The following is a 15860-nucleotide window of genomic DNA, read 5'->3' on the forward strand; positions in this document are numbered from 1 at the left end:
GTGAGGTCAGAGCAGTTGGGAGCTTGTGTCTTCCTCCCGATTGAAAAAGACAACCGAGTGCTCAGTTGCCAGCCCTTTCTGCGTGCGGCTCTGTACCTCTGCACTTTACTTCCGCACCTCCTTTGAGTCTCAGTGTGCTTTTCTCTTTCCTTCTAGTTGTAGAATTTCCCCTCAGCCAGCCTTCCTGTGGTTCTGGAGGATGTCCGTTTTGTCTTTTAGTTGTATTTTTGAAGTGGTTGCAAGGCAGCAATTTCTGGTGTTTACCTATGGTGCCATCTTGGTTCCTCTCTGCTTGTCAGTTTTAATAAGGACATAATGCCTAAGAATAGCACTGTTGCCTCAACTTTTAAATATTTGAGGTTACATTTATGTTTGCCTGGGTGACTTACAGTGTAAATACCATAAAGAAAGAGTTTACTTCAGCCTGTCCCCTTTGTTTCTTCACTGTCTTCTGTCTTTATTATTGTCTGCTTTGCCTGGTTTTGAATTCCTAGAGGGCAGAAGTCAGTTCTTCCTCAGAGGAAGGACCTGTGGCCAGGTCTTGGCAAATGACATATGTGTGTATGAATGGTGGTGGGAATTGCGTTTTCCAGCTCTGTGTTACATACGCCCCCACTTCTTTGCAAAAAGTATTAGTAGCAACTTGTGGAAGGAAGTGAGACTGGTAATTTATCACTTTTTATATTTCTCTTTGGATGAAGGTGAGAAGAGACGGCAGCCTGCATAGTGAGATGATGCAGAAAACATTACAGAAGAAAAGATTCAAGTTGGAAAAGGAGATGGTAGCTTTAAAAATAATCTGTGGGTCTGTTCACCATTCTCTAAACATAACTCAGGTTCACCCTGCAAGGAGGAGGTTGCTCCTGACTTCATATGTGTAAAACCCAGGCTGCACCTGTTGAATCCTCCCCACCCTTCAGAGCATATTTGTAACAATTTTTGTTTCTTGAAGCTTTTGTTTATTTCAGTTCCATGTGACCTATTTATTTCCTGAATTGTTAGCTTTCTTCATAATCAATGTACTTTATATATGGCCCCTTAATAAATATTCGTTGAATTGAATTGCTAGTTTTCCCACCACTAATGATAATCAGAAGAATATGACCCATTCAGAAGAGAGCATCCAAAAATGCTTTGAACAGTGGGACCATTTCATGTATTTAGTGCTTGAGATTACTATTTTAAGGGGACAGTAGACATTCAGAATGATTGTTGATCAATTGCATTACATTTTATGGCTCCCAGAGAGCAATTTCAAGGAATTTAGGAGTAAGTGCATGATATTGTGCCTTATAGACTCTGGTATAAAATGAGTATAGTATCACCTAAAACAAGATAAAGATTACCTTTGGGTCAAGGAGAGAGTTAATTAAAGACTTGGAGGAAAGCAGTGATTTGAGCTCTAATTAGATGTGAAATTTGTTTTAGCTGAAAAGAATAAGGGAGATGGGGAGGGGTGTGGAGTTTTCAGATGGGAGAACAATGGGAAAGAAGGAGTGAGATTGGATGTCCAAGTATGTGGGTGTAGTAGAATGAAGGTTATGAAGAAATGAGCACTGAGAATTATGCCTGGAGTTTATTAAGTACCTTCCTTTCTTCTTAGAAAGCGTGATTTTCTACATTTTTAGTCCCCATGGAGTGGAAAACCTGACCTTATTTCCTATTCTGTTCTTTCAGGGATCTGGCATGTGGAGTTACTCTTGTAATTACTTATCCTCACCAAGAGTTCACATTCCCAGGTTTTTATAGAAAGAGATTGTAATTTTTGTTTTTGTCATTAATTTCTGAAAACTCACTTTAAATGGAAATCGGGCTGCTGCGTTAGCATAGGGAAGCAGGACTAGCATGCTGAAATGTTTTTGCAGCTCATTTGCCAGACTTAAAGCTGCAGTACTTAGAACAAAGTCAGCTTCTTTGCAGATGATCTGCCATATAAAAAACATTACAAGCAAATAGGAGGTGCCAACTGCTGAAGCACAAGCACAAGCCGATGTATTAAAGAAGAAACGCTTAATCCAAGTGCTGCTAGGGGTAGAGAGATCCCTGGGAAGGAATTTCACCACTGAGTGGTGGGAGGGGGCTTGCCACATGTTTAAGGAATGTCATGGACTGCATGGAATGCCCTTCTTTCAGTTAACCCCTCCCCCCACTGTAAGTTCCTTTCTTATACAGCTTTGCTTTTAGATGGAATTTTGATCCTCTTGGGAAGCTTTCCATTTCACACAATTTCCATTTTCCTTCCCTGAGCCTTTGATCAAAGGAAAGCCTTTAGTTGGTGCTTGAGGCGCTGAGATAGTGTAGCCTTGGGTTCTCTCCTCGGTGGCTCCTAACCTCATTTCTGGCAATAATATCCTGTTTTCTTCTTCTCTCTACAATGCATTTAGAAGGGAGAGTTCAGAGAGAGACAAAAGATTTATTTATCAGGCAGACTGTACTAAATTACAGTTTGCACTATTGGCTTTTGGGGATCCTTTAAGATGTTCTTTAACATTTTTTCTCCCCTTAAATAAAATGTGGGGCGGGATCTTCAGAAGCCTTGGCTTAATTCCAGTGAGGTTATTGTATTCTGGCCAATTCCATTCTTCTATTTGTTTTAATTGAGCTCTGTCTGGACCCTCTCAGCTCTAACTTGACTGCAAGAGTTTAACGTTAAACATGGTATTCGCATGATAACCAACTTTTCCTTCCATGTGGGTCTTAGGGGAGAGTGATAAGCATGCAGTCAGAGGGCCAGCAGATGCTTATTGTGCAGTTGTTGCTGGGGGAGTGTCATCATCACTTGGAACTTAGGAGCATGGTTAACATCATTACTCATGACTTCTGAAATAACTCTTTGGTTGCCAGAGTGAGAACACTGATGGAAAGCAGTAATGCTCCTCTTTCTCTCTTTCTTCTTTCTCATCACAGCTCCTTCTGCACCCCCATGTGTAACTTCTGAAAATTAAAGACCCACGAGTTTCTGTTTTCCCTAAGAATGCCGGTAATTTTGATGTCACTCACCATGCTCTCCATAGTAATAGAGTTTTGAATGGGAGGTGTCACATGCCTGTGGTCATTTCCCACGGGTGGTTAGGGTTTCGATGCTCCAACTGGCAGGATATTTGACTGACCTCTCGAAAGCAGGGCACACCCATCCCTCCCTAGTGATGTTTTTGGGACAGATAATTAACAAGAGAGACTTAGGGAAAGTCTGAGTTTCCAAATAGTTCTTACATTTTTCTGTCAGAATGTACTCTACCTACAGAGAGAGAGAGAGATGTGTGTGTGTGTGTGTGTGTGTGTGTGTGTGTGATGTGTGTGTGTGTGATATGTGTGTGTGTGTGATATGTGTGTGTGTGTGTGTGTGTGTGTGTGTGTGTTTGTGTGTGTGTGATGTGTGTATGGGCTGTGTGTGGGAAGTTCAGCAAGGGAAGAGGAGATGTTATTTGATTTATGTGATATACAAATCCATGCATCATAGGAAAGATTATGTCACTCTGCTACTCAAAAATTTTCACAGGTAAATTGCAGTGTCTTCCTCTGGAATTCAAGGTGCTCTGTGATTAGTTTGTAAGTGTCCTTGACAACTACAGAGTTCTTTGCTTAACAAAATAGTTTGCTTACTGTTTCCCAAATACATCCTGGAGTTTTTGCCCTCCAAATCAGTGTATCTGACAGTATGATTCATGAGATGCTTGCATGCTAATTACCTGGGGGGTTTAGGAAACAGGAACCTGGTTTTCATCCTAGACCTGCTGAATCAGAACCTCTGGTGAGGGGGTCTGAAGATCTGCATTTTTAACAGTGCATGCTTAAATTTGAGAAACAGCCACACCACCCTATTTTCTTTGAATGCTCTCTCTTCCAGTCCCCATCTGCCTATTGAACTCTGTTCAGATCCCTTAGATAAAAGTGAGTGTTCTCTTCTGGAAACAGTCATGATTTTTTCCCCCAGTAAGTTTCACCTTCTGCTTTATGTTATAGCATCTTTGCTCCCAAATTGTTTCAAGTTCTTGGAGGGTGAAACCCATGCCCAGTCCATGTTTGCATACTTCACACACCTTTGTGCACAATAAGAACTCAGAAAATGTTTGGTGAATGAATGGTTCAATCCTCGGATCAGACTTCTGTATACCTAGTAAAGTTTTGGGTATTAGCCTTTTTTTCTGTTTAATCACCAGATATGCCTGGGCTATTCCCGATATGAGCTTAAGCTATCATAGCTAAGCACATTTTCATGACATGATTTTTATCCATGGCTTTAGCTTATACTCACTTTCTCCTTTGATAATCTAATATCCGTGATAGAGATGTCCGGTTTCATTTTTATATATCCCTGTATGACTCAGCTGCGATTTTATCCAAGCATACTATGTGGATCTTCTTTACTTTGAAAAGAGGAGTGGAAATAGGGATCTGTTGCCTTCCTTTTATAGAAGTTTTCTTTTTATATTTTTGTTATTTGTGCTACTAGTGTGGTGGTTAATACGAAACACCCCTTGAACAGTATTGCAACTAAATTGGCCAGCTGTAGCACATCTGTTGGTGAGACAATAAAAAAATATAGTCATGGATAAATTGGTAAAGAATCCATTTCATAAGAGAGATGTTTAACTGTAACATGATAACATATTTTTGTCTTTTTTATCATTAGTATATTGCCAGTTTATCAGAGTCAGAAAATGACAGATTTATGCTGCTATGACATTGTTTTCATTAATTAGATGGTGCAGAGTTACTCTGCATCTAGTGACTGCTATTTCCACATGATTGCTGTCTCATGATTTGGAATGACTTTCTGTAAGAATGTACTTTATTCATGGGAACCTGCTCCTGCACGGCCCCTCCCCTCTCCTGCATTGACTGTTAATGTATATAGGATTCATTTAGCCTAGGGTCTGGTACGAAGTAGGGAACCAATAAGTGTCTCCTGTTGGAATTATTTTAAAAGGGAGATTAAAATAAAATTTCCTCTCTTTAGGGAATGCTTTAATTTGCCTTTACAGCAATATGTCCACTGTAATTATTGCCAACACTGAGTGTTCTTGATTTCCTTGATTATTATTTCAGAAAAATTATGTCTATCAGTTGTAGCTTTGGTATACTTATTCTGTTTTTTAACATCTGCAGCAATTAAGAAAATTTTGCTCAAATCTTTTTGTGGTTGTAAATCTTCATTTTTATCCAAGTAAAATATGGATGTTTATTTTTGTTTCCTTAGTCCTAAGAGAAGGTTTTATGCTTATTTTGCTTTATGGAAAGTCATTTATGATGGCTAGGCTTAAGATGAGATGGTTTCTGTTTGTTTTGGCTTGAGTGTTGAGAAGCTGGTCATGTGCCCCATTAGCATTTGTGCGATTGAACCTCCCAGAAGACCCTGGCAGGTGCTCACTGGAAAGGAGGATGGTGGATTGCAAAGTGAAATCATTGCTGCACAAATAGAGATGCTGAATTGTTTGGAACAGAATGGCAGACATAAGTTCATGTGGATTCATTTCAGACATTGTAAAGGGACATCAGGAAAAAATGCTGCACCGAGAAACGGAGATGTCAGCGATAGAGTTCAATCCCAGGGCAGTGGGGGTGTGGAGAGCAGTGTGAGAGCTGAACGGAGTTGAGTCATGCCTTCTGAGGCGTAGGTGTTCCCAGCAACTCTGAAGCAGACCCAGCAATTAAGATGTTTCTCATGCCACCACAGCCACAGACAGGTCCAAGTGGAACATAGGGCAAAAGGCATTCTTTCCTTCATTCTGCATCCCTGAGAGAGCCTTTTAAGTCTTGCACAAATTGTTTTGTTTTCTTGCCTAACTGTGATAGCACATACAAGTTGCTCGATCTTATACCTGAATTGGAACAAAACTATTGAAACATGGCTGTGGGACTAAGTTCATGAGCCAGTGAAGTTCCACACTGAAGGAATCAGGATTTGAGGAGTGCGGGGAAGATAAATCAAGCACATTACTGACTGATGTCTCTCTCATTCATTGACTTCAATAGACCTCTTGAGAGTAAGAAGCCACATTTTTCAAAGTACTTTTTTGCCTGTCCCAACAATTATCTTTCTAAAGATAAAAAACGTTACTCTGTCAAACTAATCATTGGGCACCCATAAATATCCTAGGAAGAACAAAAATACAGGCACTTGATTTTATACATTCTCTTGGGAAAAAAAGGAAAGAGAAACAAAAAGTAAATGTAACTTGTTTTTACCCAGATATTTCTGTTTTATTTGAACAACACCAAGCTTTCTCTTTTCCTTCTCTCTTCCGCTAGGGTATGACATTTATTTAAATTGAATGGATTTTGAAAAGGATGCTTTATTTAATAAATGGTATTGCATAATTAGTTACCAGAAAAAATTTTTTAGATCTCTACCTAACATTCTATGTAAAAATAAATGTCAGGTAAAATAAAGATCTAAATGTAAAAAACAAAATACATTAATATTAGAAGGAAATATACAAGAACATTTGTACCACTTTGAGGTGGAATAAGAGGACCTTCTCAAGCAAGGTGAAAAACATAGAGTCCATAAAGAAAAAGATTGCCAAATTTGAGCAAATAAAAATTCATGTGTGGCAAAAATCACTGTTAATCCCGGGAAAAAGGAAACGGTAAGCTGAGAGTGTCATGTGACACGTGCGCCATAGGACCCTGAGTGTGGCACACAGCATTCAGGGAGTTCTGCATACAGGTAAATACAAGACAAGCAGCCCAGCAGAAAAATGGGCAAAGTGTATGAAGGTGAGTTTCAAAGAAGATGAGCTTCACTGAGAAATATAAATTGAGATGACCAAGACCTGCCAGCTTTTGGCCTTCACATGAGCAATGCTAGCAAGGATGTTAACATGAAATGTTAGTGAAGGTAGTAGCATGGAAAGAAACGCTTCTACATTTCTGTAACTTTTTGGTAATCTTGAAGCACACATTAAAATTTAAATTGCACATGCTCTTGGACCAGTCAGTTATACTGTTAGAAATGTAGGTTCACAATCCCTTATCCAAAACTCAGGAGGCCATTTGTGTTTCAGAATTCAGAGATTTACAGATTATTGAAGCTATTACTATGGTGCCTACACTGCATGTTCTATATAACACCTCCAGAAGGGTTTGGGATGGCACTCCATAAGCAAACATGTTCATATTTCTAAAGAGGGAAAATGAGTATTTGCATCAGTCCCAGTCAGCTTTCGCCACTACATAAATCAATGAAAAATCTTTGCATTTCCAGAGCTCGTTGGATTTCAGAATTATGGATAGGGCATTGGGCACCCATAAATATTACAAAGTGAAATCATTGCTGCACAAATAGAGATGCTGAGTTCTTTCTAATAGCATAAAACTGGAGAGCTTTTAATGTCAGTCTGTGGAAGGATGAAATACATTGTGAACATTGGTGCTCTGTGTATCCTGCAGCTGTCAGAGTGAGTTAGATTTTTATGTCCTGACTCAGAAAGAAGAATTGTTTGTATTAGATGAGAAAACAAGTTCAGGAAGAAAGGTGTGTGGCATAATCCCACTAAAAAAATTAGGGAGGGAGGCTATCTCCTATTTATTCATGTTTGTATTTTCTCAGGAGGAAAAGCTTGGGAATGATGTACACCTCACTCTTGTCACTGGTTCTCTCAGGAGCTTGGGATTTGGAAGGAAGCTGGAGAGACTGTTAATGTTTTCTTTATATGCTCCTATAGTTTGACTGTTAGAATGAGCATGGAATATTTTGGTAATCAAATACAATCTTTCTCTTAAAAGTTAATATATTGAGTATTACAAAGCACTGACTGCCTGGCCACACTCTGCTAAGGTGCAGCCACTCCGAACCATTATTAGGGAGCCTGCTTTTCATAATTAATGGGAAGCAGTAGACTAAGCCCAGAGCTAGGCTTACAGCTCCAACAGGTCCTTCATTACTTAATACTGAAGCCTAATCATTTCCAAAGTGTATTAGCATGTCCCCCCACAGGGACAAAAACATGGACTGTTACTATGAAATGGAAATGTAATCACCCAGGGGATCTTTTTTTAATTGACCCACTTGTAGTGAATAATAACTCCAGAAAATAATATTGATTTTTTTTTCCCCTCTGACTCATTGAATAAAACAAAGGAAATGGTTTCCTTTTCGTGAGTGTAATGTGTAACACTCATTTTAAGCAGATTGGAAATATGTTTTAAAATAGAACTACTTCCACCATATTTTACTATCAAATTTTACTAGTATATCCTTAGTTCTTGAAAGGAAAACTACTAAAGATTTAGATGGATCTAAAAACCAATTAGTATTATGTTTCCAAATACTCAATTTGCTATTTACTTGCCTTTGTGCCCTAGATATATACAGGTATAGATAGCCATTCCCTTTAGCTCAGATGGAGTAAGAATTTTGTACTTAAATTTTTAAGTGTGGGTAGATGAGTGGATAAATGCTGAGAAAGGAGAAAAGATGAAGCACTTCTAGGATCCTGATAAAAGGAGCAAGGGAGGAGGAGGTGTGTAACAATAGGCGGTCTTTGTGCATTTGTTTATTTTTCTTAAGTTTGATATCATAGAACCATTGCCTTTTCTTTGCTGCCTTGGAAAACATGGCTCCTCTCCATTGTCTAAGTAGTTTTTTTGAAACCAGAATGAAATAAGCTTATAGAGCTGTGGTTGATCTGTTTTAAACACCTATATATCTTCCTGATAAAGGCAAGAAAATCGGATGCATCGATGTGATGCATTTTAACCTTTCTATTTAATGTAAGAAGTTAAGAACTCTTTCCTTTTGTAGCAGTAAATAATTTCCTCAAGAGAGTAGTTTGGAATATTATATTTGGAAATTTAGTGATGAAGAAAAAAAATCCATTTAAAGCTAAGTGAAGACTAAAATACATTAACATGGTGTACTGCTGTCTAGATTAAAAGAAGCTAAGGGACAAAACTAATGATTGCTCTGTTTCCTCAATGGCAGTTTTAAGGTGTGTGCTATTCCTGCTTTGCTGTTAATTAGTTATGACTGTAAAATTGGAGAAGACAGGAAGAGGTACAAATATCAGTAAATCAAACCCCTGGACAGGTTAGCACAGTTTGTGTCTAGATTCAGTATCATTGTTATTATAACTTTGTTTTATAATATGAAGACAGTAAGAAATGCAAATGAAAGAAACGTCGTCAGTTTGGCAAAGCAGTGATTCTTTCAGCTCTATTCTGCCATCTTCCCTATCTCCACTTTGACCTTCTGTCATCTCAAGGCCCACCCTTTGTAAATAATCATGCATTTTGTTATGTGTCCCTTAGGATACTTGGTTTGAAAGGGACTTCATTGTTTCTGTGTGAACACACACAATTAGACTTTTCTGTCAGTGTAAATTATCAAGTATGTTTGGCCGACTGTACTTTTCTGTGACACTTGGTATTAAAAAACACATGCGCCTTGGAACTTTGCATTAAGTCAGACCTGAGTTCTGAAAGTACACGCAGTGCCCATTACCATTTGCTAATGTAATACTGAAATACTGAACCTTGTAACTTCATTTTAGGAATTAACTAAGATTACTCTTTATTAGACTCTGGGTAAATGTTAACTTGATTTCTTTTCCCTACTTTGAGCTCTATTATAGAACAAATGCACACGAGTTCTGTCTGTTTCCTTGAAGCATATTGCTTGCTGTGGAAAGTGAAGTCAGTCTTTTCAGGTGTTGGGTGGTTTGGGGAGCCCTGGGCTGTACCTGAATGGGTTTGAATATTCGTGTACTGAGTGTTCCACATACTGTTGTTGCTGGGAAGGCCACCCACTAGGGGGAAAGAGAGGGAAAAGCATGCTTTCCAGACACTGCTCCGAGGCCCTTCTTTGACCTGTGACTTAGAATTATTAGTAATTGATACCTGTTTACATTCAACTCTTTAATAAAGATGTAATAAAAGAAGAGCAGGGGAGATGAGAAGCAGTACTGATGATGAAAGGCAGTAGATTCAAGTTGAATGTGCTAGTCACATGGTTTCTCTGAGCCTGCTTTTTCAATTTATGAGCTTGGGACATGAAAGAAAATGATTTCAAAAGCCCCTTTTATTCTCACTTCTGATAACCTTGAGGAATAAGGAAGATCTATCCATTTCAAGTACCTCTCTTTAGCCTTGGTACTGGCTGTGTGAGTATACATGTGTAACAGATGTTTTTAAAAAACATGCCACAGTTTCTTGTCCTTTTACTTTCTAAAGCATCAAAAAGACTCATCCATTGTCATTGCTAAACCGACCACTATAGTTATTACAATCATTAAAATAATTTTTATTGACCTTAAATTTTGTGATGCTCTGATTCTGTTCTGCTTACCTACATTAAACAGCTATGAGGAAATACTTGTAGCCTGAGGTACTATGATGTAATTTCATTTTAAGGATTTATTTTTAAGGTTTAAAAACTGTGATATTAGTTTAATGTAAAATTATTTAAAGTATTTCACCAAATATATATTTTTGTTAAAGCCGTCCAGTTTTATTTTAGAATCTGGATCTGTGCAAATTTGATAACATATCTGGCTCACTTGTTAGCATGACAGAGCTATAAGTCTTTATTTTTAGGAGACATAGAGATTTCTAGTCTTGTTCCTTAGGTGTGTTGTTACTTTGCTTTCTCCTCTGCATTCTTTTTGAAGGAAGGTAAAAGGAGGAAAAGACATCCCCTCCCCATTTTTCATCTCGTATTTCTCTCTTAATTTTGCCTACTGGTATCTCTTTCTCCCATTTTAAGACAAAGGGGAAGTAGATTCTAGGTAGACTATCCCTCTTATCTTTCTCTGGAGGGGTTTTGAATTGGCAGAGGCCGTAATCTGACTGCTTTCTATATCTATTAAGAAAAAGTGGGACTCTAAGAAGGCTAAGGGCTAGAGTTTCCAAAACAGATGAGCTTTAATGTGTTCTGATCAAGAACTTGAGCTCTCAGAAACAATCAGTGCTTTGTTAGCTAAACAAGTATGCTGAACACTGTGTTCTTTTCTGGGGAGAGTTTGGGGGAGGGGCTGCACAGGGAGAAATATGAGGAGGGGGTGGGGAGTGTGGTGAGAAGGAGTAAGAGAAATTTAAGATACTTATATATCAGAATTAACCCTTAAAATATACAGGTGTAGGGGAAGAGTATAAATGGAGGCCCTATACCATATATCTAAATATTTAAGTTATAACCAAGCTAACAAGATGTTAAATAAAATACAATCTCTCCTCCGACCTTGACAAGTATATGTATGATGACTTGTGTGGAGGAGGAGGAAACTTTCCTCTATCCTCAAGGTTCTAACAGCTGGTCTACTCAAACAGAAACATGACAGGTTAGCAAGAGAAACAGCCCAGTTCAATACACAAATATGTGTGAGAAGCCTGCATGCACGAGAGGTTCAGAAACAAAGAGAAAATAGGTATATGTGACATGCTGAGCTAGGGATGAGGTAAGGTACCTTGAGAGCTTCGAAAGGTCATTGCAAGATGGTTAGTAAAGAGAAGTTTGTCCTGCTCTACAGACAGGTCAAAAGATGTTACCTCTGATATTCTCTTAATATGGGCAAGGCCTCTAATTCAAGTTCTTCTAGGTAGTTAAGGGAGGGGCAGAACAAATCTATACTCCACAGAGGCACATCTTCAGGTGACTTGTTCCCAACCCCCATATCTGCAGGCATTGATTCTAATCTAAAATCCTCAGATCCCTTGGGATTCTATACTGGCTATGGCATCGTGGAGAGAGCTGGCCCAATGGTCCAGATCTCTTCTTTTCTCTAGCTCCATCCTTCACCCTTTAGGGTTGTGGTGACCACACAGCCCACACTTCCAAGCTCTGCCCAGTCCTAGGATCTATTATGGGAGGATGGGCCCAAGAAAGAGGCCCGCACAAGCCCTGAAAATAGATTTGGTATCATTTGGGTAGGGAATTCCAGGGTCCTGTTTACTGTTAGAATGGAGAGAACACTTCTTCAATGGAAATGTTATGGGAACCATGTAAGTTTAAATTTTCTGGTAGCCACATTCAAAAAATTAAGAAAAAAGAGGTGACGCTAATTTTAATAATCTATGTGGTTTAATTTAATATATCAAAATTATCAGTTCTAAGAAATTATTAATGAGTTTACATTCTTTTTGTACTAAGTCTTTTTATATTCAGCAGCCACCTAATGCCCATCGCGTCCCATTGGACAGAGCAGAACTAGGGAAGGGTGCCAGGCTCCTTGTTCCATGGGGTCTCTTACTCCTGGGACTGTGGGCAGCTCTCTCCACAGTAAGGTCTGATAGTGCTTTTGTCCTTGAATTGATGCAAAGAATAATTGCATTTCTTTATATTTAGAGCTGGTGGCCATTTTAAAATACAAAAGTTACATACATAAAACTAATGGAGGGTAATTGTTAAGAGTTTGCTTTTTCTCTCTTCCATTTAAGCTTATAAAACTCACTATTGTTTTCCTTTGTTCTCAGGAGTGGTTTGATCCTAGTAAATTTGTTTGCATAGATGAATACCGCCCCGCCCCCTCCCCGGTTGTTGACAGATACTTTTCCAAAAGTCATCGCATTGCTTCCATTTCCCATCTGGAGTTATTACTGGAATTGTGATTCTTCCATTCTTCACTTTCTAAAAAGTCTTTGTACCTGTAGACACGAGAAACCTCACACCTGTGGAGAATTTTTTGAGTTTATTTGAGCCAAATTGATGACAGTTCCAGGAAGCAAAAATCTCAGATACTTTTTGAAGGACAGTTGCAGTTTCTTTTATGCATTTGGAATTAAGGAGGAGGTTGTGAAGGTAGGAAAAGCAAGGCAGGGATTGGATTGTAAGATAGTTATGATTGTGTGCTCTCATGGCTATGCTTCCGAGGGGTCTGAGAATGGGTACTTCAAAGGTGTGTTAACCTAGATTAGAGGTGGGGAGCATCCAGCCCGAGAAATCTTTTGGTCTGGCCCTGCCAAGGCACTAGGGGTGAGTTAATGAAATGTTCGACCAAGTCTAGCAGGCATCCAATCAGGTGTGCAGTCATAAAGGCAGGTTCTGTCTGGAAATCTCCAGTCCAATCAGGTGTGCTCTCACAAAGGCAGGTTCCATCTGGAAATCTCTGCAGGACATTGAGATGAAAATGAGTGACAAGGCAGATGACATCTTAGTATTGTTATGAAAATGATTTTGGACTTGGGAATCTCCTGTGAAGGTCTTAGGAACCTCTTCTGGGTTCTCCCAGCATTACTTTGAGAATCCCTCCACTAGGAATAGCAGACCATGTCATTCTAGCTTATGTTGTGTAGATGATAGATGATCAGAATCGACGATAAGCATTACTGTTTTAGGAAGGCCCAATGAATCAAATTGTAAAATAGAAAACAAATTTTAAAATGATTATTCAGGTTTAGCAGTCATTCTTAAGGAGTTTTTCCATCTTTAAAATGCTATTAGGTCTATACTCCACCTTCCTAAAAAACAGCTATTATAAAAAAATCAAGGTAACTCTTTCAACCTGTAAAATAGGCACATTGTTAGCTTTCTGTTTAGAATAAACTATATGTAACTACTTACAACAAAGCTAAATGCTTTTTATTAGAGAACTCAGCAAATAGGTTGTCCCTGGCCAGTTATCTCAGTTGTTAGAGCATTATCCCTATACACGAAGGTTGCAGATTTGATCCCCAGTCAGGACACATACAAGAGATAACCAATGATTGAATAAATACGTGGAACAACAAATTGATGTTTCTCTCAAATCAAATTTAAAAAAAAATTTCTATGGCATTTCATGATAGTTTTTTTAAAATGCTGACTGGGTCGAATTAGATTTATTTTTATGATATGTGTATATCTGTTCTGGGCATATAATATGTTTACTTCTAGTATTTAGGCTTGGACAGCTTTAAAAATAATTAGCATACTATAATAACTCATCTGATTCTCATCTCAAATAGAAAAAGTGTGTAAGTTGGCAATGGGCCAAATATAGGAGTGCACAGAGAAGTAAAACTTAATATTTATTAGACAACTGAGAAAATGAAAGAGCTGTTAACAAAACTAGAACAGGAGAGCCCTAGCTGGTTTGGCTCAGTGGATAGAGCATCGGCCTGCAGACTGAAGGGTCCCAGGTTCGATTCTGGTCAAAGGTACATGTCTGGGTTGCGGGCTTGATCCCCAGTAAGGGGCATGCGGGAGGCAGCTGATCAATAATTCTCATCATTGATGTTTCTATCTCTCTCCCTCTCTCCCTCTCCCTTTTTCTCTAAAATCAATAAAAATATATTTAAAAAAATAGAACAGGAGAAAGTGCTGGTCTGGGATGAAGATGGTAAGTTTGGTTGTGGACTGGAAGCACAGGAGAGAAGAGATGACAAGTGATGGGTTAGAGAGAGTTGTTCACACAACAATGAAATGATTTCCAAGGGAGACAGCATAGGGAGAGAAAAGAAATGACAAGAGATCTGTAAGGAATACCAAATTGTGGAGTGGGGAAGAGGAGATAAAGAAGAAAAACATTGGAGAAAGGTTTTGGAGAGAGCTAGGAAGAGGTGAGGTGAGTCAAGTGTCATTAAAGTGACAAGACCTTTCCAAAGGTGTCTGGTTAGCAATATCAATGGCCGCTTTGAGGTTGAGGAATGATAATTGGTGCTTAAATTTGGGACTACAAACTTACTTGCCTTAGAGAGTATAGCTTTTTATTATTTCAGGTTTGGATTTGAGAGAAGTGAAGCAGAAAAGTGTTTGACTTGTGTGGAATAACCCAGAAATTCAGAAGATACATTCTTATCCTCCCTCTGTTATCATTCACATGTGTGTGAATTAAGCTGGCTAAAGGAAAGCTAAGAAATATTTTACTCCAGCAGAAGTCACCTCCCCAACTGTAGAGTGATGTTTGTTTTTTTAATATGATGTTTATATTTCAGATAAAACACTGGTCTTTGAGTCTGAAGCTGTGCATTCCAGCTCTGCTGCTAGCTTAACCTCTGAGGACTCTGTTTCCTCCTCAGTTGAATTAGAGTTGGGCTGGATTATCTCTAACGCTGTGCTAAAATTATGTGAAGTTGTGCATCTATGACATTTGTCTTTTATTTCCTCCTTTTTTGTTTTATTGTAATAGGTTCACCAAGTTGAAGAGTCTCAACCTTTCCAATAATCACTTACGGGACTTCCCATTAGCAGTCTGCAATATTCCAACCCTGACGGAGCTGAATGTGTCCTGCAATGCCCTTCGAGCAGTCCCAGCAGCCGTGGGAGTCATGCACAAGTGTGTACTTGAGACCCCCTGTGGAGTGTCCCTCTGAACCCCTTAGGGGGCTACATTAGGACCATAGCACATGATATTAGTTAACTTCTGTTGGTCATATAAGTCTTGACTCCAATTAGGTTCTTATGTGGAGTTCATTTGTTAGCTTTTATACTTGTTAGTATCTTGTAAAAAATTAAAATATCTCTGTTTAGAAAGGAAGATCCCTATAGATGAGTGTGTCTAAACATGGGAGGAGGGGTTACTTGCTCATTTTCTAGGTTCTGCTGAATTCTAAGACTTAGAAGTTAATTTTTTAAAGTAACAATGAAAGATGGGTATTTGGGCTGATTTCATCTATGGCACTCACACTGCAATTAGCTCACATTGTTCCCATTTATGCCTATCCAGGATAGGGAAATTAACCATAATTTTTGTTTTCAATAAATGTTTAAGATGTTTATCTGATCTTTTCTCTCTGATGTATTATTGCCTCAGGCCCTCCCTTCATATATTTTGCAAAGAAAGTGCATTTTCTTTTCCTAGTAATATGATCTAGACTTATGGGACTTGTATGTTGATAATAAAGATGTAAAATTTACCTATTCTCTTTATAATTCTTATGTTTTCTTTAATAGCTTACAGACATTTTTGTTGGATGGAAACTTTCTACAGAGCCTTCCTGCT

At 38.6% G+C, this 15860-nt stretch overlaps 1 protein-coding gene across 1 annotated transcript in view; it reads left to right on the forward strand.

Moving 5' to 3' along the window:
- Positions 1-15860, forward strand: part of PHLPP1 (PH domain and leucine rich repeat protein phosphatase 1) — a 197848-nt gene that overhangs the window by 132087 nt on the left and 49901 nt on the right. Inside the window, exons 5-6 of the mRNA XM_015559463.1 lie at positions 15048-15194; positions 15812-15857. Coding sequence (XP_015414949.1) covers positions 15048-15194; positions 15812-15857 — 193 coding nt within the window. The remainder of the gene's footprint in view (positions 1-15047; positions 15195-15811; positions 15858-15860) is intronic.

This window comes from Myotis davidii, unplaced genomic scaffold, assembly GCF_000327345.1.
Source record: "Myotis davidii unplaced genomic scaffold, ASM32734v1 scaffold11, whole genome shotgun sequence".
In the NCBI taxonomy this organism is placed as follows: Eukaryota; Metazoa; Chordata; class Mammalia; order Chiroptera; family Vespertilionidae; genus Myotis; species Myotis davidii.